The sequence below is a fragment of the Sus scrofa genome, chromosome 5, assembly GCF_054392235.1.
Source record: "Sus scrofa isolate SSC_HxYL_T2T_F1_AM1 chromosome 5, Sscrofa_HxYL_maternal_Yorkshire_Landrace_v2.0, whole genome shotgun sequence".
NCBI lineage: Eukaryota > Metazoa > Chordata > Mammalia > Artiodactyla > Suidae > Sus > Sus scrofa.
Genome location: NC_139387.1, coordinates 34483102 through 34505761, shown reverse-complemented (window position 1 = coordinate 34505761; position 22660 = coordinate 34483102). Strand labels below are relative to the sequence as shown.

The 22660-nt window shown below is 41.6% G+C and overlaps 1 protein-coding gene across 7 annotated transcripts in view; it reads right to left on the bottom strand.

The window, feature by feature from the left end:
• The window catches only part of IRAK3 (interleukin 1 receptor associated kinase 3), a 121027-nt gene extending 98367 nt beyond the window's left edge, over positions 1–22660 (bottom strand). For all 7 annotated transcript variants that reach the window (XR_014803526.1, XR_014803525.1, XR_014803523.1 and 4 more), the window contains exon 1: positions 22352–22660. Coding sequence is in view for 2 of the 7 variants with exons in the window: in XM_021091960.2 (XP_020947619.2) it covers positions 22352–22496 (145 nt within the window). In the remaining 5 variants the exon portion in view is untranslated. The remainder of the gene's footprint in view (positions 1–22351) is intronic.

Below are 22660 nucleotides of genomic sequence, written 5' to 3'. Positions count from 1 at the left end.
GCAAAGATACCACAAAAAAGAAAATTACAGGCCAATATTACTGATCAACATAGGTACAAAAATCCTGAAAAAAATGCTAGCAAACCGAATCTAGCAATTCATTAAAAGGATCATACACCATGATCAAGTGGGATTTATCCCAGGGATGCAAGGATTTTTAAAAATCCGCAAATCAATCAGTGTGATATACCACATTAATAAATTGAAGAATGAAAACCATATGATCATCTCAGTAGATGCAGAAAAAGCTTTTGACAAAATCCAACACCCATTTCTGATAACCCCCCCATAAAGTGAGCATAGGGGGAACCCATGTCATCATAATAAAGGCCATATATGACAAACCCACAGCTAACATCATTCTCAATGGTGAAAAGCTGAAAGAATTCCCACTAAGATCAAGAACAAGACAAGGATGTCCGTTCTTGCCCCCGCCCTTTTTTTGGGGGGGGGGCTACACCCATGGCATACAGAAGTTCCCATGCTAAGTCAAACTGGAGCTATAGCTGCCAGCCACAGCTACAGCCACAGCAATGTGGGACCCAAGCCACATTTGGGACACATACCACACAGCTCACGGCAATGCTGGATCCTTAACCCACTGAGTAAGACCAGGGATCAAACCTGCGTCACGGATACTGGTCAGATTCTTAATGCAATAAGCCACAAGGGGAACTCCCACTCTCGCCACTTTTATTCAACATAGTTTTGGAAGTCCTAGCCACAGCAATCAGAGAAGAAAAAGAAATAAAAGAAATCCAAATTAGAATGGAAGAAGTAAAACTGTTACTGTTTGCAGATGACATGATACTATATAAAGAAAATCTTAAAGACACTACCAGGAAACTGTTACAGAACTCCTCAGTGAATCTGGTAAAGTTGCAGGATGTAAAATTAATACACAGAAATCTATTGAATTTCTATATACTAACAATGAAAGACCAGAAAGAGAAATTAGGGAAACAATCCCATTTACCATTGCATTAAAAAGAATAAAATACCTACGAATAAACCTACCCAAAGAGACAAAAGACATGTACTCTGAAAACAATAAGATGCTGATCAAAGAACTCAAAGATGACACAAACAGATGGAAAGATATACCATGCTCTTGCATTGGAAGAAACAATACTGTCACAATGACTATAATACCCAAGGCAGTCTACAAGATTCAACACAATCCATATCAAATTAGCAATGGCATTTTTTACAGAACTAGAACAAAAAGTGTTTAAATTTGTTTGGAAACACAGAAGACCTCAAATAGCTAAAGCAATCCTGAGAAAGAAAAATGCAGCTGGAAATATCAGGCTCCCTGACCTCAGGCTATACTACAAAACTAGTCATCAAAACCGTACTGGCACAAAAACAGAAATACAGATCAATGGAACAAGATAGAAAGCCCAGAAATAAACTTACACACCTATGGACAACTAATCTCTGACAAAGGAGCCAAGAACATACAATGGAGAAAAGACAGTCTCTTCAACAAGTGGTGCTGGGAAAACTGGACAGCTGCATGTAAAAGAATGAAATCAGAACACCTCTCTAACACTATACACAAAAATAAACTCAAAATGGATTAAAGACCTAAATATACAAGATACAAGACAAGATACAATAAAACTCTTAGAGGAAAATAGGCCAAACACTCTCTGACATAAAGTGAGGCAATATCTTCTCAGATCTACCTCCTAAAAGTAATAAAAATAAAATAAAATAAATAGGAGTTCCTGTTGTCGCTCAGCAGGTTAAGAACCTGACATTGTCTCTCTGAGGATCTGGGTTTGATCCCAGGCCTCACTCAGTGGGTTAAGGATCCAGCGTTGCCATAAGCTTCAGCATAGGTTGCAGAAGTGGCTTGGATCTGGTGATACTGTGGCCACAGCATAGGCCTGCAGCTGCAGCTCCCATTCAAGCCCTAGCCTGGGAACTTCCATATGCTGCACGTGCAGCCATAAAAAGAAACAAAAACCCAAACAAAAATAAAATAAACAAATGGGACCTAATTAAACTTAAAAGATTTTGCACAGCAAAGCAAACTATAAGCAAAACTAAAAGGCAACCCACAGAATGGGAGAAAAAGTTTGCAAATGAAGCATCTGACAAGGGATTAATCTCCAAAATATACAAACAACTCATATAAGCTCAATATCAAAAAAGCCCAAACAACCCAAACAAAAAATGGTTAGAATATCTAAATAGACATTTCTCCAAAGAAGATACACAGATGGCCAAAAAACACATGAAAAGATGCTCAACATTACTAATTATTAGAGAAATGCAAGTCAAAACTACTATGAGGTTCCTACCACCTTACATCAGCCAGAAGGGCCATCGTCAAAAAGTCTATGGGAGGGAGTTCCCATTCTGGAGCAGCAGAAACAAATCCAACTATTATCCAAGAGGATGAGGGTTCGATCCCTGACCTCGCTCAGTGGGTTAGGGATCCAGTGTTGCTGATCTGAGTCAAGACCATATGGCACCTTTTAGTCTTTCCTCATTTATAACTTCATTCTCCCACAGTGAGAAACTTTGCTGTCATTATCTACAATATATTTGTTTGTTCAGTTCTACTATGTACATAAAGTACTTTCAGAATGGCTAATCTATACCCCTGTGAGAAACACATTGACTCACCAAATTACAGCATTTTGTGTACAATTGTTTTTGTCCTCAGCATAAGAGTATTCTGGGAAGAGCCTGTTTTCCAAAGTTACTTAAGTTAGTTCTTTTCTTTCTCATTCTCTTCAGTGGGGTTACTCACTGACAATGCAGTTAGGTTCATTTGCTGAAGCTTTTATGGGATGCTTTTTAAATTTTTTTTCTAGACTCTCTTGCTGCTGAACATTTTTGAGCAATTAAAAGTTAATACCTGGGTAGGGTCAGGGAAATGTTCTACAGGATTTTAATTACTCAAAAACTGTCTATGACTTCTTTAGGGTCTGATATAAATATCTTCAAGCTGCACTGAAAGTATATGACTTTTTATGACACCCTAAGATAACAGGGTTCTTCAGGTAAAAATTACACAGCCCTTCTGTATAACTTCCAATTTTTAAAGTGTATTTTAAGGCAAAGGAGGAAGAAAGCAAGCAAATGACAGATGGAAATGGTATCTTTCTTGTCCCCGGGACACTACTCCCAGATCAGTCCAGTGATCTGGGGCACTGAAATTAGCAAGCTGTTTTAGGGCCAGTGATAGTGATGGCAGCACCCCCTTATACCTTCATCCTCCTGACAGTCTTACAAAGTTAGGAAGCCGGATACAGGTCTATAGATAAAAATTCAACTGTCATCTGAGATAGTTATGGGAACCCCCCAACACATCACCATAACTGGTTATGGGAATCAGCCCCCTTTGCTTCTGCCACGCACCGATTTGGAAGCTGCCCTCCAGCAGTAACCAAAGAAACCTCAATACTTATCCACCAGTGATGTTCTCTAACGGCTGACGTCCTTTTAAAAGATGGAGAGGGTCTCAAATCTGAGAAGAGCAGGGAGCCCTAGAGAATTATCTTTCATTCGGTTTGTTTCAGACTCCAGTTTTTTTAAAGTTTCTTAAGGAACTACTATACCAATTATAGCATTTGAGTCAAGACATCGGAAAGGCAAATGCCTTGTTTACTATCGTGTCCCTTTCCCTACATTTTCAGTCTTACAGGGGTTTGTTGAACTATTTGATTTCCTTTAATTTTATGTTCCTACTGAGACTGTAAGTCCTTAAAGTTGAAAGTGATCACAGTATGATGCCATTACTGCCCCTCTTTCCAAGCAAAAAATGGACTTGGTAGACACTGCTAGGGCACACCATATTCCAGTCCTCTATCCCATGAGAGAGGAAATTTTCCTGCTCCAGGTCGGTTATGCCTACATGTCTCTTCCCGCCAGAAACAATGAAGAGCAGGGTGCAATTCACCAGGCTCCCATCCCTGCTATTGCAATGACAGAAGCACATGTCATGATGGGGTGCCCCAAGATAAAGCTGCCTGGAATGCTGGACCACCATATGGAGATCAGCCAACCTGGACTCTCAGTACTCTTCCCACAAGCAAAAAGTAAGCTTCTGTTATATTAACTGCTGAGATTTTGGTGCTGTATTTTATTGCAGTAAAACTTAATCTAACCTAAGTTTTGTTTGTTTTGCTTTTTCTTTTCTTTTTTTTATCTTTTAGCCACCTTGTGGCATATGGAATTCTCAGGCCAGGGATCAGATCCAAGCTACAGTGCAACCCACACTGCAGCTGCAGCAACATGGGATCCCTAACCCACTGTGCCTGCCAAGGGATCAAACCTGCATCCCAGCGCTTCAGAGATGGTGCCAACCCCATTGCAGTGGGAACTCCAGGAGGTTTTTTCATTTTGAATTCAAGATGTGTTATTTCAGTCACATCTTGTGCCCAAACATAATGAAAGGATGTGGCAGCCCTTGTGAGTGTGGAGTACATGTCAAACAAGGGAAGATACAGGTGAAACATTTAATTTGAATGCATGCTTAGGCTGCAGGGGAAAAAAAAGTTACTGCAAAATATCTGACATCATCCATAAGTTGGACTATCTTTGCCCTCCCTCCATATTTTAAGTTCTGGCAAGAATACCTTCATTTCCCATCTCTTTGAAGAGACGCTGTTTCATGAAAAGGCAAGGACTATCCAAATGCCAATTTATGAGCATCACTAAAAAAAACAGAAGGAAACCTTTGAAGCAAGACACAATAATAATAATTCTATTTGGTTGAGGCATGTTTTTCATAAACATTTTAACATGTGTGGGGTGGAGGGTGAAGGGTCCCTAACTAAAGATAGGGGCATCATGGAAGGCTTCCTAGAGGAGTGGTTTCTGGAGCCTGAACCAAATTTAAAACCATGAATATTTCTAAAGAGAGGCCAATTCTTCAAAAATAACTGGACCAGGTATACTATCCTGGGGAGAAAAAAAAAATCATTAGAGTTTGGGCTTGAAAGCAAGAAAAAAGAAGGAACTCTGAGCCCCATAGATTATACTGTCTTCTAGTGAGAAAAGCCGTAAGTCCAGACATCACTGTGGCCCCCTGGATAGATGAAGGAACATGCGGGCTTAGGGGTAGATCTGTCACCAGCCTATGGTACAACTCCAGACAAGGCATGCTTCAAGGAGCAATCTCAAATTTCCTATCAGTTAATGTCCTTCAACAAACAGTCCATCCCAAAACAGACACTAAATTTGGTTTCCCTTTGCTGGCCTGACGATTATATAAGCACTGACTTTAAAACACCTCTGGTCTTTAAAACACTTCCCGGGCTCCAAATTAACATTCCAATAAGGGAATGCTAAATATCAAATTTCAGTAAAGCAAAAGTTTAGATTTCTACTTTGTCTATTAGTACATCAACTGGCTAACATTTATAGAGTATTAGGCATAATGTACCATATAAATTAACAATTAATATTTATATAACATGTAACAGGACTTTTTTTCCCGCTTAACAAAACACTTCCCTTTCCACTTTGAATCCTTGGGATAAGACTTCACATGGCTTAGCAGAGGTGAAATCAGAAGATGCCCATGTGGGCTACCCCAGCCAGGGAAAGGGCAGGAGGTGGTGGGACAGCAGCTGACTCTGCAACAGAGGAGGACTGGAGCAAGGTTTCAGTCTGATGAAGGAAAAGGGAAGAGCCTGCCAGGGGGGCAATTGTTCCAGAAATGAAGAAAAGGGCATGAGGGGGCAAAGAGGACACCAGGATGCTCAGAGCAGAGGATTCAAGTAAAAGAAAAAGTGGAAGCTCCCGTTGTGGCGCAGTGGAAAGGAATCCAACTAGTAACCATGAGGATGCGGTTCGGTTCGATTCCTGGCCTCGCTCAGTGGGCTAAGGGTCGGGTGTTGCCCTGGGCAGTGTTATAGGTCACAGACGCAGCTGGGATCCCGTGTTGCTGCGGCTGTGGCGTAGGCCGGCAGCTACAGCTCTGATTTGACTCCTAGCCTGAGAACTTCCATATGCCACGGGTGTGGGCTTAAAAAGCAGTAAGTAAATAAATAGGAAAAAAGACAAGAAAAGGTGAACGAGCTCCATGAATTCTCCACGTTACCTTCATAGGAGTGTGCCAACACACAGCAGATACTCAATACACACCTGCTGAATGCTGACAGAGGCCCTGAGTGTTAGCATGACTTCATACTTGAACCTGAAAGTAAATGGGACCAGTCTAAGACTTCCAAGAAGATGATGCAAAGATGGAAGCTTTAGTGTTTGGAAGATCCATCTGGTGGCAACTACCAGGAGTCTCACAGACAGTATTTGCACATAAAAAGGCATAAACATTTTACAGCTCACAATTCTCACAGTAGAAAAGGAACAGTTTACAACTATTAAGGAAATCTTGAGGTAACTTTTCAAGCTCCAGGGGATGTCAGAGTTCCCACATAATTCCATTCCCTGTTTTTCTTTTCCTTTTTCAAGATTTCGGAATTTCCTTTTTAAAAGTGCAACAGGCCATGACCCTGTGTCCTCCCATCCCGTGCCTTGGCTGAATCACTGCTAATATGAGACGCTCTCTCTCAGCACATCTAGGAAATTTAGCTCGCGGGTGAATGAACAGATGCCAAATGAGCTGAGCTTTTCATAGCTCCCTAACACTGACCAAGGGCAAAAGTTTCTGAGTTTGTACTACGTCTAAGGAAAGCTATATTGGACAAAGGCATTTTTCTATCAGTAAACAGTTGACTGTGTTGAAACTGACCCAGCTCAGTGAAAACGGACCCTGAAAGCATGGGCTGCTTCCAGGACTGGAAACGAAATGTTTGCTCTTTCTCTAACTGGTGATTCACAGGACAAACTTAATAGCTTGTCTTCAATGCTGATGCACTGGGAAGAGAAACACCACTAAAGGAGTACTATGAGCATCCATAAAATGTATAATTCATTTAGCTCGAATTCTATTTTAAAAACAGCCCGAAAAAAGAAAAAAAAAAAAAGGCAGCCCGATTTTGATTCTTGTTAGATTCTTTAGCATTCAAAGTTTTCTCTAATCCTTCCTTGCTTGTTCCTTCCAGAACATAGAACTTAATTATTAAAGTCCTAAATAAAGAATGAACTTCTCAGTGACTGCTGTGTTAAAAATGAAGAATGTTCTAAATGGAAAGACAATAGACTGTAGTTAAACACTGTTTAAAATCCTTTTTGGAAGGTAAATTGTTTTTGTTTGAAAGGGATCTTGGCATAATATAAGCCAAAGAAGTTGACGTGAGAAGTTCAGAAATAAATTAATCTGAAGATACTGATCGCTTAATAATCATTCAATGCTCAAAGGTTCTTGGAGGCTCTGTTTTGACAGGGCAGGACTATCTAGGCAGTGCTAACCGCTGGGGAATTCAGCTGCAGAAGTCACTCTCCATATGCAAATATCTCTGAAGGGGTTTTTTAGAATAACGCAACATACCCTATTTGGGACCTCTGTATTTGCATATAACCACATGCCAAAACCCTTAGGAAATAGTCTGCATTCTTGCAAAGTTTGTTTTGAGATAACAAAGTGGGAAAAGGAAAAGATGCTTTTCTTTTTTTTTCCCCACAAAGACCACAAACAAATTAGGCAATTAAAAAAAAAAAAAAAAAAAAGACTTTAAGATTGAAAAGATATTTTTAACTCCAAAGTATAAGTTAGCTCAACTCCTCTTACCAGACCATAAGATCAACACTCAGTAGCCAAACATTTTACAAGAGTTAAGGAGCTTCTGCTGTGGCACTGTGGGTTAAAAGTCCAACTAGCAATTCAGGTTGCTACAGAGGCGTGGGTTCAATCCCCACCCTGGCGCAGTGCGTTAAGGATCTTGTGTTGCCATAGCTGTGGTGCAGGTTGCAACTGTGGCTTGGATTCAATCCCTGGCCTAGGAACTTTCATATGCCACAGGCGTGGCCATAAAAGGAAAATCAAAAAGACAAAAAAACTTTTTTACAAGAATTACTTAAATAATTACTTAAATACTTGTCCATACTTAAACCTGTGTGTACTTTTCACTCCATGCCTGAGTAGGACTTGTATCTCATAACTGGGAAGACCTACATGAGGTTTTTCAGAAGTCCTTCCATTTGTCCTGCTGTTTTAATCCCAGACTGAGGGAAGGACCTAAATGTAATGACCTCTGGGAGATAATTAAAGCATAGTTCACCATCAACACCGGTGTTTCAGTCTGGAGCTCAGAAGCTGTGTAATTCCACACTCAGATAATTACCAGTACTATTTTTCCCAGACTTCCTTCTGTTGCTCACCTTTATAGCACCTGTACTGCTCTGTTGCCTGTAAATCAGACAGTCCTTACAAGGACTGTAACTAGTACAATGCTTTGTCTAACATTCTACCCAACAAGGTTCTGGATATTTAATAGACATTTGTTTATTCATTAATTCACTCACTGGATAAGTTATTTACTCAATACCTAATCGGTACCAGGTCCAGTTTTAGATGTTGGAGGAGTAAGCAGAAAACAAGTCAAACAAAAATCCCTCCCCTCATGAAGCTTATTTCTAGATGCACAATAAACAAAAAAATATATACGTACATATATGCATATATATGTATAGACATATATAAAGTATAAAAAGAATGGTACATGATAGAGAGAAAAATAAAGCAGTTAAAGGAACATAAGGAGAATCAATTTTACAAGCACAGTCAGGGTGGGTAATAATTTTTTTCTTTTTGTCTTTTTAGGGCCACACCTGCAGCATATAGAAGGGAAGTTCCCAAGCTAGGGGTCAAATTGGAGCTGTAAGTGTTGGCCTACACCACAGCCACAGCAACTCAGGATCTGAGCACATCTACACCACAGTTCATGGCAATGCCAGATCCCCAACACACTGAGGGAGGCCAGGGATCGAACCTGCATCCTCATGGATATTGGTCAAATTCCTTTCCACTGAGGCACAATGGGAACTCCAGGGTGGGTAATAATCAATCAAAGCTATGAAGGATGTGAAGAAGCAAGCTGCAAGGTTACCTGCAGGGAAAATGTTCCTTAAATGTCCACGGAGGCCAATTTAGCTGGAGTTGAGCAAACAAGAAGGAAGTGAGAAAAGCAATGCAGGGCTTCGTTGTTTATTATGAGATGGGAAGTTCCTGGGGGTTTCTGAATAGGATAACGGTATAAGATACTTCACGTGTTTCACAAGATCACTGGCTGCTGTGCTGAAAAGAAACTCAAGGTGGACGCAGGGGCAGTAGCGAGGAGACCAGTTGGGAGACTGCTGAAATTATCCAGGTGCGATCTGATGGTGGTTCGGATCAGGACGGCTGTGGTGGCAGTGATAAGAAGCGGTCAGATTATAAGATAGATCCTGAAGGCAGAGTCTTTACTGACAGACAGGATGTGGTCTGTGCAAGAAAGTGAGAAGTCAAAGAAGACTAATATTTTCGGCCTGAACTAATGAAGAATGGAGGTGCCACTAACTGAGATGGGAAGAGACTCTGGGGGAACGGAGCACCTCTGGACTGCTACATGGAAGATGCCTGTCAAATAGGCAAAGAGGCAAACAGGTGCTGATGTTTGAGAGAGAGCACCAGGTGAGAAATCCGGGAATTATGAGGACACAGACGGAATTAACAAGATAGTGAGTACAGCAGATAAGCAGAAGAGGGCCATGGACTAATCCCAGCTGCATCCTCAGAGAGGATAAGGAACCTGTAAGAAGAGAAGAAAATGAAGAGAGTATAATGTTCCAGAGGTAAAGCTCTCAGGAGAGAAGAAAGATCAGCTACGCCACATAAGATAAAGACTGAGAACTGAGCACTGGATGTGGCCACAATAACTGTGGACAAGAGGGATTTCAGTGGAGCAGAGGGGCAGTAGAGGCCTGACTGGAGCAGGTTCAAGGGAGAATGGAGGAACTGGAGTGTAAACAGCCGTTTGGAGGAATCTTACCATTAAGGGGAACAAAGAAAGTGGTGGTATCTTAAGCAAAGTTAAGTAGACAGGACATTGTTAATAGGGGAGAAATAACATGGTGGTTAAAAGGACACAGGTTCTGGAGTGCCCACTGTGGTGCAACCGGATTGGTGGCATCTCTGCAGCGCCAGGGCACAGGCTCGATCCCCAGCCCGGCACAGTGGGTTATAAGGACCCAGCATTGCTGCTGCTCTGGCATAGGTCCCAACTGTGCCTGGGATCTGACCCCTGGCCTGGGGACTCCATATGTCACAGGGAGGCCAAATTTTTTTTAAAAAATAAAATAAAAAGAACACAGGTTCTACTTCACTTTCAGGGAAGAGAAGCATAACTCTCTACACCTTAACTGTGGGCCATACATGGTGATTTCCTTCCCAAGAGTGCAATATGGAAAGAGGGAGAAAAAAGTGATTTTACAGTGTAGAAAACTGACAGACCCCACTCCAGCCATTGGTTAACATCAAGAGTTATAAGGCATGTAAATACTGTTTCCCTATATGATATAGTGAAAACGGCACTCCACCGCTCATGGTCTGCCTCCCCCAAATCCACACCTTCAGCCTAGTGATGAGAAAAACCTCAGAAAAATCTCAGTTGAGGGACATTTTATAAAATAGTACACTAGCACAGATCAGTAGTGACCAGTATGCCTCAAAACTGTCAAGGTCATGAAAAACTAGAAAAGTCTGAGAAATTATCATAGTCAAAAGCAGCCAAAGGCTATATGATCACTAAATGTAATGTGATACCCTGGATGGGATTCTGGAAGGGAAAAGGGACACTAGGTAAAAATGAAGGAAATCTGAGTCAAGCGTAAACTGCATTTAATAACAATTATCCATGAGTTCCCGTTGCAGCACAGCGGAAACGAATCTGACTAGGATCCGTGGGGATGCGTTCAATCCCTGGCCTCATTCAGTGGGTTAAGGATCCAGCACAGCTGTGAGCTGTGGTGTAGGCTGCAGATGCAGCTCGGATCCTGCATTGCTGTGGCTGTGGCATAGGCTGGCAGCTATAGCTCCAGTTCAACCCCTAGCCTGGGAACCTCCATATGCTGTAGGCGCAGCCCTAAAAAAAAATTTTAAATGAATAAATAAAAATAATGTATCTATATTGTAACAAATGTGTGGTACTAATAATGTCACGTGTTAATAATAAGGGAAACTGGATGCAGCCTATATTGGAAAGATAAGAGTATATGGGGATTGTCTACACCACACTCTAAACTTTTCTGTACATTTAAAACTGTTCTAAACAACAAAGTCTATCTAAAATTAAAAAAAAAAAAAACAAAAAAAAAACCATAGACTCTAGGGTCTGACAATCTGGTTAGAATCCTAGTCTGTGACTTACTAGACTGATTTGAGATAAATTACCTCGAGTCTGAGAGTCAGTTTTCTATCCATAAGAGGAAATAGGAAGAGTCTCCATCTCATAGAGTTTGTGTGATAAATAATAAGATAATCCATGTAAAGTGCTAGCACACAGAGTCTAGCAAATAGTAAGTACTCAAAGAGGGTGGCAATTATTAGTAATATTATTACTATTATTTTAAATCTTTATTAAATATTCAAATACACATTTAATGTGATTTTTACATTTATTTTGTTTTAAAGTGATTAACAAAAATTTCTATGATAACTTTCTTTTTTGAGAGGAAGGACATTACATAATAGCTGTAATAATTACATAATATCTGTAAGAAGGGCTTCTCTCTCATTTCTTACTGTATCATGTATTGAGAGGAGTTTTACAGTGTAAGATGCTCCAAACAATTTAAATACCAGTGCAAGTTAATGAAATCAGCTGTTGCCGGCAGCTCTGTATATATGTTATGATGTCTTTGAGGTAGTATAAAATAAATACCTTTTTCCCTTTTCTTTTTTGGCCATGCCTACGGCATGCAAAAGTTCCTAGGCTAGGAGTCACACTTGCACCATAGTCGTGACCCAAGGCACAGCAGTGACAATGCTGGACCTTTAATTTGCTGTGCCACAAGAGAACGCGGATACATAGTGTTTTCTAATTTGGGTTTCTGTTTTCGCCAAAAAATCATCAACATCAGCCAGAGAACACATTATGCGATTGTACTATGTTTAACAACAATAAAATAAAAGGGATTTAAAGATGAATACGTAAAGATGGGATCAAGATGGCTGAGGGGAAGAACGTAGAGCTCACCTTCTCCCACAAACAGATCAAGAGAAGAGAAAAAAAAAACAATTTACATGTAGAACGACTCCCACAGGGTATTTACTGAATGCTGGCAAAAGACCTCAGACTTCCAAAAGATGAAGAAACCCTGCATATAACTGGGAAGAACAAAAGGAAAAAAAGAGAGAGAGAGGAGGTAAAGCAATCAGGATGGGACCAGCACTCCTGAGGGGGAGCTGTGAAAGAAAAAAGGAATCCATACCCTGAGGCTCACCTAACTGCTGGAGAGATCAACCTGGACAGAGGGGGAGCCTCAAAGTCTCAGGGAAAAGTGCAGCAGCCAGGCTGAGAAGGGCAAAGCCGAGAGAGCCACACAGATGATGGTACCACCATTCAGGGCACCACAGCATGAGACACTCAGGCCGGGGCTGGGCCCTCAGACTCTGGTTCAGAGGTCAGTTCCAGGATGAAGACTAGGGATGGCTGAGTGGAAACAGCCTAAAGGAGGCCAGGGAACAGTGCATCACAACCAAGGGAGTGCAGGAGGAAGCCTGGGCCCTCCAGGGAAGCAAGGTGCCATTGTTGGGGAATGCCGGGGGCAGGGTGTGGAGACTCCCATAAGAACATCTTTCTCTGTGCACCTTGGGCTCTCAGGAAGCAGGGCACCTCTTGCGTGGGCTACAGGTGCAAGTGCCAACTGCTGCAGCCATCTCAGATTCCCGAGGTAGATGCAGCCCACCACCACTAAGGGTCTCACGAACAGGCACTGGCTGCAGCTCCAATCACCTCAGGGGTCACTGCTGCAGAGGGCCTGGCAACCAAGCACCACTCACTGCTCCCACCTCCCTATGAATGCACACTCCATGCTGCCGCCACTGCCAAGGGCTCTGGGCACCATCCCCTACTCCCTGAGGATCACTGCCACTGCTGAGGGCCCTGCAATCAGGAGCAGCCTGTCACCCCACCTCCCCATGGGTCCCCAACACTGTCAAGGGCCCAGCAAGCAGTTGCCTGCAGACACCTCCCACTGCCCCCACTTCCTGGAAGCACAGGCAGGCTACACACCTTCATGCCCCTTATCAAGGGTATAACAGCCTGCACACACGGAGGAAAGAGACAGCAAGCATCCAAACCAAAAGCATCCCTCATGCCAAACAAACAAACAAAACAAAACAAAACAAAAAAACAAAAAAAAAGGAAGCCCTTACAACCTACCCAGGGACAGTCCCACATAGAAATAGCCTTCTAAGACTATAGTAGATGATTGTTTCTCTTAAACCCAGAGTAAGAAAAATATAAGCAAAATGAAGAAGCACAGGAACCATCCCCAGTTAAAAGAACAGGAAAACTCCCCTGAGGGAGCAGACAATGAAACAGACCTCTGCAGTCTAACAGACACTGGGTTCGAAAAGGAGACAATGGAAATACTGAAGGAATTAAGAACAGATATCAAAAGCAATGCAGATTACTTTAAAAAGGAACTAGAAACTATAAGAAGGAGCCAAGAAAAATCAGAAAATTTTGCAGAGACACGAGCTGAGTTAAAGGCACTGAACAGCAGAATGAATAATGCAGAGGAACAAGTAAGTGACTTCAAAGATAGGATAATGGAGATCACCCAATCAGGACAGCAGAGAGAAAGACAAATGAAAGAAAAAAAAAAAAATGAAAGCAGTGTGAGATCTATGGGATAATACAAAGAGTGCCAATCTAAGCATAACAGAATCCAGAAGGAGAAGAAAAAAAAAAAATGAAAAGCAGCATAAGAGATCTATGGGATAATATAAAGGGTGCCAATCTATATCTAATAGGATTCCAGAAGGACAAGAAGAAGAAAATGAAAAGGGATTGAAAGTGTACTTGAAGAAATCATGGCTGAAAACTTTCCAAATCTGAAGGAGGAAACAGACATCCAGATACAGGAAGCACAGAGGTCCCCAAACAGACCTATACCAAGACATATTATAATAAAAATGGCAAAAGTTAAAGGAGAGAATTACCAAGGCAGCAAGAAAAAAACAGAGAGTTGATTATAAGGGAACCCTCGGCTGATTTCTCTACAGAAACTCTATAGGTCAGAAAAGAGTAGTAGCAAGATATATTCAAAGTTCTAAAAGGGAAAAAAATCTACAATACTCTATCCAGGAAGATTATCATTGAAAATAGAAGGAGAAATAAAGAATTTCTCTGACAAACAAAAACTAAAAGAATACAGCAATACTAAACCCATTTTAAAAGAAATACTGAAATGCCTCCTCTAAATAGGAAATAAGTAAAAAGATATAGGATGGAAAAAATCAAAATTGGAAAGTAATTACTGAAATAAGCCAATATAAAGATTAATGAGAAAAAGAAAGCAATGATAAACACAAGGAATGGCAAAAGGGTAGATATGAAGATTAAAAAAGGACATCAAAATCATAAAATGTGGGGAAGGAGAGTAAGAAAATCTAGACTCTCTTGGTAGAATGTGTTTGAGCCTATATAACTATCAGTCTAAAGCAAGCAGATATGGGAAGGGGTTAACATACTTGACAAACAGGGCAACCACAAATCAAAAACAAATATATTCACCAAAACCAAGAAGAGAACAAGCATAAAAGGAAATCATCCAGTCAAAAGAAAGAAACAAAAAAAGAAAGAGCAAAAGGAGACACAGAGTCAACTAAAAAACAAGGTTTAAAATTGCAATAAACACAAATCTACCAATAATTACCTTAAATGTCAATGGACTGAATGCTCCAATCAAAAGAAATAGAATGGCAGACTGTATTAAAAAAAAAAAAAAAACAAAACTGACAATATGCTGCCTACAAAAGACCCACCTTAGGGCAAAGGACAGATATAAATTAAAAGCATAGGGATGGAAAAAGATATCCCATGAGAATGGAAATGACAGGAAAGTGGGAGTTAAAATACTATCAGATAAAACAGACTTTAAAACAAAGGCCATAAAGATAAAGGACACTATTTCATGGTAAAAGGATCAATTCAAGTGGCTGTTACAATTGTCAATATATATGGCCCTAATATGGTACCACCCAATCACATACAACAAATACTATCAGACATAAAGGAGAAATTGATGGAATACGATAATAGTAGAAGACTTTAATACTCCACACATTAATGGAAAAATCTTCTAGACAGAAAATCACTAAGACAACAGAGATCCTAAGCGACACAATAGAACAGTTAGACTTAATTGATAGTTTCAGGACATTTCATCCCCATCCCTTCAAAACAGTATATACATTCTTTTCAAGTGCACATGGAACATTCTCTAGGACTGACCACATACTGGGGCACAAAACTAACCTCAACAAACTTAAGAGTATAGAAATTATTTTGGTGTATTCTCTGACCACAATGGCATGAAAGTAGAAACCAACTACAGCAAAAGAAAGGAGAAAAAACTGACTACCTGGAGACTAAAAAACACACTACTAAAAACCAATAGGTCAATGAGGAAACCAAAAAGGAGATAAAAATACTTTAAGACAAACGACAATGAATACACAACCATACAAAATCTATGGGATGCCGCAAAAGTAGCTCTTAGAAGGAAGTTCACAGTGATACAGGCCTTCCTCAAAAAACCAAGAAAAATCTCAAATCAACAAGCTAACCTTAAAAGAATTAGAAAAAGAAGAACAAACAAAGCCTAAAGTCAGCAGAAAGAAGGAAATCATAAAGATCAAAGAGGAAATCAATAAAAGCGGTTTTTTTAAAAGTAAATAAGACAATAAAACCAAGATCTGGTGCTTTGAAAGGGTAAACAAAATTGACAAACCTCTGGCCAGACTTACCACGAAGAGAGAACCCCCCCCCCCCAAAAAAAAAACCCAAAATAAAAAATGAAAAGGGAGAAATCTAAATTGATACTACAGAAATAGAAAAAAACCATAAGAGAATACTACAATTATATGCCAACAAATTTGATAACCTAGAAGAAATGGACAACTTTATAGAAACACACAGTCCACCAAAACTTCATCAAAAAGAAACAGATCACTTGAACAGATCAATCACCAGAAATGAAATTAAAGATGCAATAAAAAAAAACTACCTACAAACAAAAGCCCAAGACCAGATTGCTTCACAGGTGAATTCTAATAAACATCAAAGAAGAACTTATATAGGTCCTTCTTAAACACTTCCAAAATACTGAAAAAGAAGGAACACTCCCAAAGACATTCTACGAAGCCACCATCACCCTAATACCCAAACCAAAGATACTTCCAAAATGTATAGACCATTATTTTGGAGGAACATAGACGCAAAAATTCTCAACAAAATTTTAGCCAACCAAATCCAACAACACATCAAAGATCATACATCACGACCAAGTGGAATTCATCCCTTGTTCACAAGGATGGTTCAAATGTGCACAAAGCAATGTCATTCACCACATTAACAAAGAAAAGTCCAAAACCACATGATCATCTTGATAGATGCAGAAAAAGCATGTGACCAAATTTAACATCCATTTATGATTTAAAAAAAAACCTCTTACCAAAGTGTGCACAGAAGGAACATATCTCAATATCACAAACGTCACTTATGACAAACCCACAGCCAATATAATCCTCAATGGAGAAAGCCTACTTGCTAAAATCTGGAGTGAGACAAAGATGTCTACTCTCATGACTTTTTTTTCTTTTTTCCTCCTTTCTACCTTTTCTAGGGCTGCTCCCGTGGCATATGGAGGGTCCCAGGCTAGGGGTCTAATCGGAGATGTAGCTGCTGGCCTACACCAGAGCCACAGCAATGCAGGATCCAAGCCACATATGCGACCTACACCACAGCTCACGGCAACGCCGGATCCTTAACCCACTGAGCAAGGCCAGGGATCAAACCCGAAACCTCATGGTTCCTAGTCGGATTTGTTAACCACTGAGCCACGACGGAAACTCCTCTCACAGCTTTTATTTAACATATACTGGAAGTCCTAGCCACAGCAATCAGACAAACAAAAGAAATAAAAGATATCCATGTCCTGGCTATTGTGAATAGTGCTGCAATGAACATGCAGGTGCATGCGTCTCTTTTAAGTAGAGTTTTGTTCAGATGTATGCCCAAGAGTGGGATTGCGGGGTCATATGGAAGTTCTATGTATAGATTTCTAAGGTATCTCTGAACTGTTCTCCATAGTGGCTGTACCAGTTTACATTCCCACCAACAGTGCAGGAGGGTTCCCTTTTTTCCACAACCTCTCCAGCACTTGTTATTTGTGGACTTATTAATGATGGCCATTCTGACTGGTGTGAGGTGGTATCTCATGGTTGTTTCGATTTGCATTTCTCTTATAATCAGCGATGTTGAGCATTTTTTCATGTGTTTGCTGGCCATCTGTACATCTTCCTTGGAGAAGAGTCTATTCAGGTCTTTTGCCCATTTTTCCATTTGAAGCGAGTAGGTAAAATTGTCACTCTATGAAGATGATATCCTACTATATATAGGAAACCTGAAGGACTCCACACAAAAGTGACTTGAACTCCTCAATAAATTCAGCAAAGTAGCAGAATACAAGATTATCATTCAGCAATGGGTTGCACAAAAAAAAAAAAAAATCAGTTGTATTTCTCTATACTAACAATGAAATATTAGAAAAGAAATATAAAAAATACCTTTTAAAATTGCACCCCCAGAAGTTAAATACCTAGGAATAAACCTGACCAAGGGAACCCTCTTACACTGTTGGTGGGAATATAAGTACAACCACTATGGAATACAGTATGGAGGTTCCTCAGAAAACTAAATATAGAACTACCATATGATCCAGCAGTCCCACTCCTGGGCTTATATCTGGACAAAACTATAAATCCAAAAGATACATACACCTGCATGTTCATAGCAGCACTATTCACAATAGCCAAGACATGGAAGCAACCTAAATGTCCATAAACAAATGAATGGATTAAGAAGTGGTACATATATACAAAGGAATACTATTCAGCCATAAAAAAATGAAATAAACACATTTGAAGCAACATGGATGCAACCAGAGATTCTCAAACTAAGTAACCCAGAAAGAGAAACACAAATACTCTATTACTTATATGTGGAATCTAAAATATGGCACAAATGAACCTATCCACAAAACAGAAAGTCACATACATAGAGAAGAGCCTTGTGGTTGCCAAGGGGGATGGAGGAGGGAATGTGATGGGCTGGGAACTTGGGGTTAGTAGCTGCAAACTGCTCCATTTAGAGTGGATAAGCAATAAGGTCCTACTGTATAGCACAGGGAACTACATCCAGTCTCCTGGGATAGACCATGATTGAAGATAATATAACAAAAGGACTGTATGTGTGTGTGTGTATATATATACACACACACACGTATGTGTGTATACATATATATGTGCATATATATATGACTGAGTTACTTTGCCGTACAGCATAAATTGGCACAACACTGTAAGTTAACTATACTTTAAAAAATAAATTACAGGAGTTCCCTTCGTGGCGCAGTGGTTAACAAATCCGACTAGGAACCATGAGGTTGCGGGTTCGGTCCCTGCCCTTGCTCAGTGGGTTAATGATCCGGCGTTGCCGTGAGCTGTGGTGTAGGTTGCAGACGCGGCTCGGATCCTGTGTTGCTGTGGCTCTGGCGTAGGCCGGTGGCTACAGCTCCGATTAGACCCCTAGCCTGGGAACCTCCATATGCCGTGGGAGCGGCCCAAGAAATAGCAAAAAGACAAAAAAAAAAAAAAAATACAAAATTTTTAAAGAATATATAAAATGTATTTAAGGATAGAAAGAATTAAGCGAAGTAGTGAAAGACTATAGTAAAGTAACTGTGATGCTAAGATGCTATTAAAGAAGAGAAATTTGCAAAGGGCTCCCAAACTAGGCTATGCATTTAGCCCTGGGGCTCAGCAAAAACAACAACAACCCAGAAAGATGCTGGACCCTTGACCCAGACCTACTGAATCAACAGCTCCAGGGGTGGGGCCTGAGCATCTGTAGCTTTAAAAGATTGCACAAGTGACTCCTGTTTGTTAATGACCAGTCTACCTTATCCTGTATACACTGATATTGCCACATAGGCCACCATATGACCTGCCTTTGTCAGAGCCACCTTTGTAAACATAGCTCAATAGTCACCATAAAAAATCATGATTAACTCAAGTGAGAACCAATGCTTAGTTTGGTTAATCTTTTCTGTTGCTTTTCTCTACTCCTGCCTACTACTATTACAGCTGTTTATGTTGTGGTTATTGTTGTTGATTTTGTCTTTTTAGGGCCGCACCCACAGCATATGGAGGTTCCTAGCCTGGGGATTGAACTGGAGCTGTAGCTGCTGGCCTACACCACTGGATCCTTAACCCATTGAGCAAGGCCAGGGATGGAACCTGTGTCCTCATAGATGCTAGTTAGATTCATTTCTGCTGAGCCAAGACAGGAACTCTGCAGCTGTTTTCTATACAGAATTTTCAATAGGCTGTCCTGAGCATCAAAGAAACTGTCTCCTTGATTCAGTCCTCTGACATTCTCCCTCCACCCTCTAAGGTCAACTTTTCCCTCCCTGTATCTCTTTCTTTCCTTTTTCCTTTACCGTGCCAACAGGGAAACTGAGCCTATGTCACCCAGACAGTTGCCCCAACCACCCAGAACTGAGCCAGCCTTCCCCTTCTGCTGAGGCAACAATTCATGAAGCAGCTGATCCGTTCCAGGTCTCCTTTCAGAACTGTGGTCCAGACAGTCAGGGGCACAACCCCTGCACAATGAATGATTGCTGCAGTATAAAGGAATAAACAGTTTAGATTCTTCCTCTACAAAAGTTCAAACATACAAAGGAAAAATGGCCAGACTACATGTAAAAATAGAACTCTGACCCATAAGAGTGTATCGACCAGCCCAGGAAGCCAATGTACTATCTAATCAGTTTGGGAAGTCAAACAATAACCCTTAGAGAAGTTGGTCCCAAATGGTCAGGACTTCGTTAATAGCTAACAGCTTTCCTAATTTTTGCCCCTGATTTCAACTTAGGGCCAGGGAGAGAAAGCCAAATATGTACCCTTAAATAATTACACAGAATACCCCACTTCTGGTTGGTCTGTGTACAGCTTCCCCATGCCCAAAGCCTCCGATCAGGGCATACCTGAAGCTTTTTTTCCTCTATAAAGCTTTTCCAATCCTCTGCTTGCCTTTGTATCTCTGTCAAACACGAGAGATGGTGGCTGACTCCCTTGCTTTGAATAAATAGCCTTTGCTTGTTCTCATTTGGGTGGTCTTCATTTATTTCCACTACTAGGAAAATGCGGCTGCATGTTCGAAATGGCTCAGTGAATGGTACTTCCATGGCAGAAGTGGCTGTACTTTAGGGAGGCTATGAGATGTAGCTGAAAGAACAGAGTACTTGTGACCCCGAGGATGTCATGGGGGGAAGTGCAAAGTGGCGGTAGCACAGGCCCTGGAGCCAGACGGCTATGCTTCAAGTTCTTACTTTGCACTTTCCAGGCCAAATGCTTTGCATGTGTTTGCACTGTCAAGTTGGGCCAATTACTGTAACCAATTTACAACAGTTTTCTCACCTGATGATCATAATAGCACCTATCTGACAGGGGCCTTAGAAAGGTTTATGAGAAAACCTATGTAATGCATGAATATCTCAATTTCAATGCTGCGTAAGAGGGGGGAAGGAGGGAAGAAGAGGGGTGGGAGAAAAAAGATCCAGCAACATTGGGCTGAACTTCCTAAAAAGGAGCTGTGGCTTGGGGTTGAGTACTAATTGCTCCATTTGGATGAGACATACGTCCTGCCATTTGCATGGTCTACACCAACCTATTTCACTCACTTATGGTACCTAGTCAGCCCATGCAGTAACCATGGAGTGGAATAAAACATTTTTCTCTCACAAGTTCAGTAATTCTAGGAAAACCAATGGGTCCAAAAACTGCCATGCCATCATCCATTTCTAAAAGATCCAGGGTGGGCGGGATCTTATCCCTCAAATGCATACTGCAAATGTCCATGCTTTCCAGAAATCGGTGTTTTGCTTTTTACTTAAGGATTATAACATAAAATTACAGCGCTTTTAATATGTAAACAATCTTTAAGTAACTAGAAACCCAATGCCTCATTCCAGAAGTGTGACCATATTGTTCAACAACAAATAAAACTTTTTTCCTTCTTGGTCTTCTGCTATTCTTGGAAGAACAGGTACTTCGAAAAATTAAGGCTAAGTTGTTTTGACATTATTTGTGTTTATTTTCAACTAACAATACATGTGACATCATCAAGTATCAAATTGAGTCATAACTGCATGTACTTAGAGATTTTTATCTGGATTATTTCTGACGATCATTTCCAACAGGCAGTTGCTAACTTTCCAAAGTCTGCATAAAAAGGAGTCTTGGAACCAACTTTCCTTTTTGTTTTTGTTGTTTTTTTGCTTTTTGGGGCCGCACTCGCGGCATATGGAAGTTCCCAGCCTAGGGGGTCAAATCAGAGCTACAGCTGCCCGTCTACACCACAGCCACAGTTACGTCAGATCCGAGCGGCGTCTGGGACCTACACCACAGCTCATGGCAACGCTGGATCCTTAACCCACTGAGCGAGACCGGGGATGGAACCTGAGTCCTCATAGACACTAACCCGGTTCGGTTCCCCTGCACCACAAGGGGAACTCCTCAGAGCCAACTTTCCAAATTACAAAGCCATTCTCTAGCCTAAACCTTCATTCCACCAGAGTGGGTAAATAAGCAAGACATATTTAAATAAGAAACCTGTGAACAACGTTAATTACAAACAATATTTTACTCTAGCATTTCACCTGAAAGGTAATTAAGGGACGTGCACTGAAAGCATCACAGGATAAAGGTATAAACATTATCTTCATACAAAAACTATATTCTGGGGGTCATTTTGCAATGACAAGAAAATATCCCACAGGCGTTTCTTATTAATATTCAAACCAACAAAGCAGGCAACATTAGGTGGTTTCACGCGAGTAGCTTGTTTTCCCAAGGCTCTGCTCACTTTAATCTTCCAGAAAAATTCGAAATTTCTCTGACAAACAAGGGGGAACTCTGGGGGTAGGTCTCGGGAAGTACCAGCCGCCTTCCCAGGGCGAGCGAGGCGAGGGCAGGTTCACTACCCGGCCCCCTGGAGGCCGCGCCATCCCGGACAGCGCCCAGCCCGCCAAGCCCCACGGCCAGCACGTCGGCCCGAGAGTGCGAGGCGCCGCCCGGCCGTCCCCGCCCCCACACCGGCCGCTCCCCGTCGCCCTCCGCAACCCCCGCAGCCTCGGTCCGGGCCGCACTCACCAAGACCGCGCCACCCGAGCGCGCCGTCGCAGCTGTCCAGGACCGCGCAGAACTCGCCCAGGAGCGTGGGCGGCATGTCGAACAGCAGCGTGTGCGCCGAGAGCGCGCCGCGGGCCCCGCCGCTCCCCGCCGCCGTCCAGGCCATGGCTGCGCCGCTGGAGACCAGGGGCCAGGCCGGGGAGGGATGGGGAGCGCTAGCCTCTCCGCGGCCGCGCGTTGCCGTTACACAACCGCGGAAATCCTGCTTCCACGACGGCGGCCAAGACAGCCGCACACGCCTAGCCCCGGCCGCGCGGGGGGCGGGCCCCC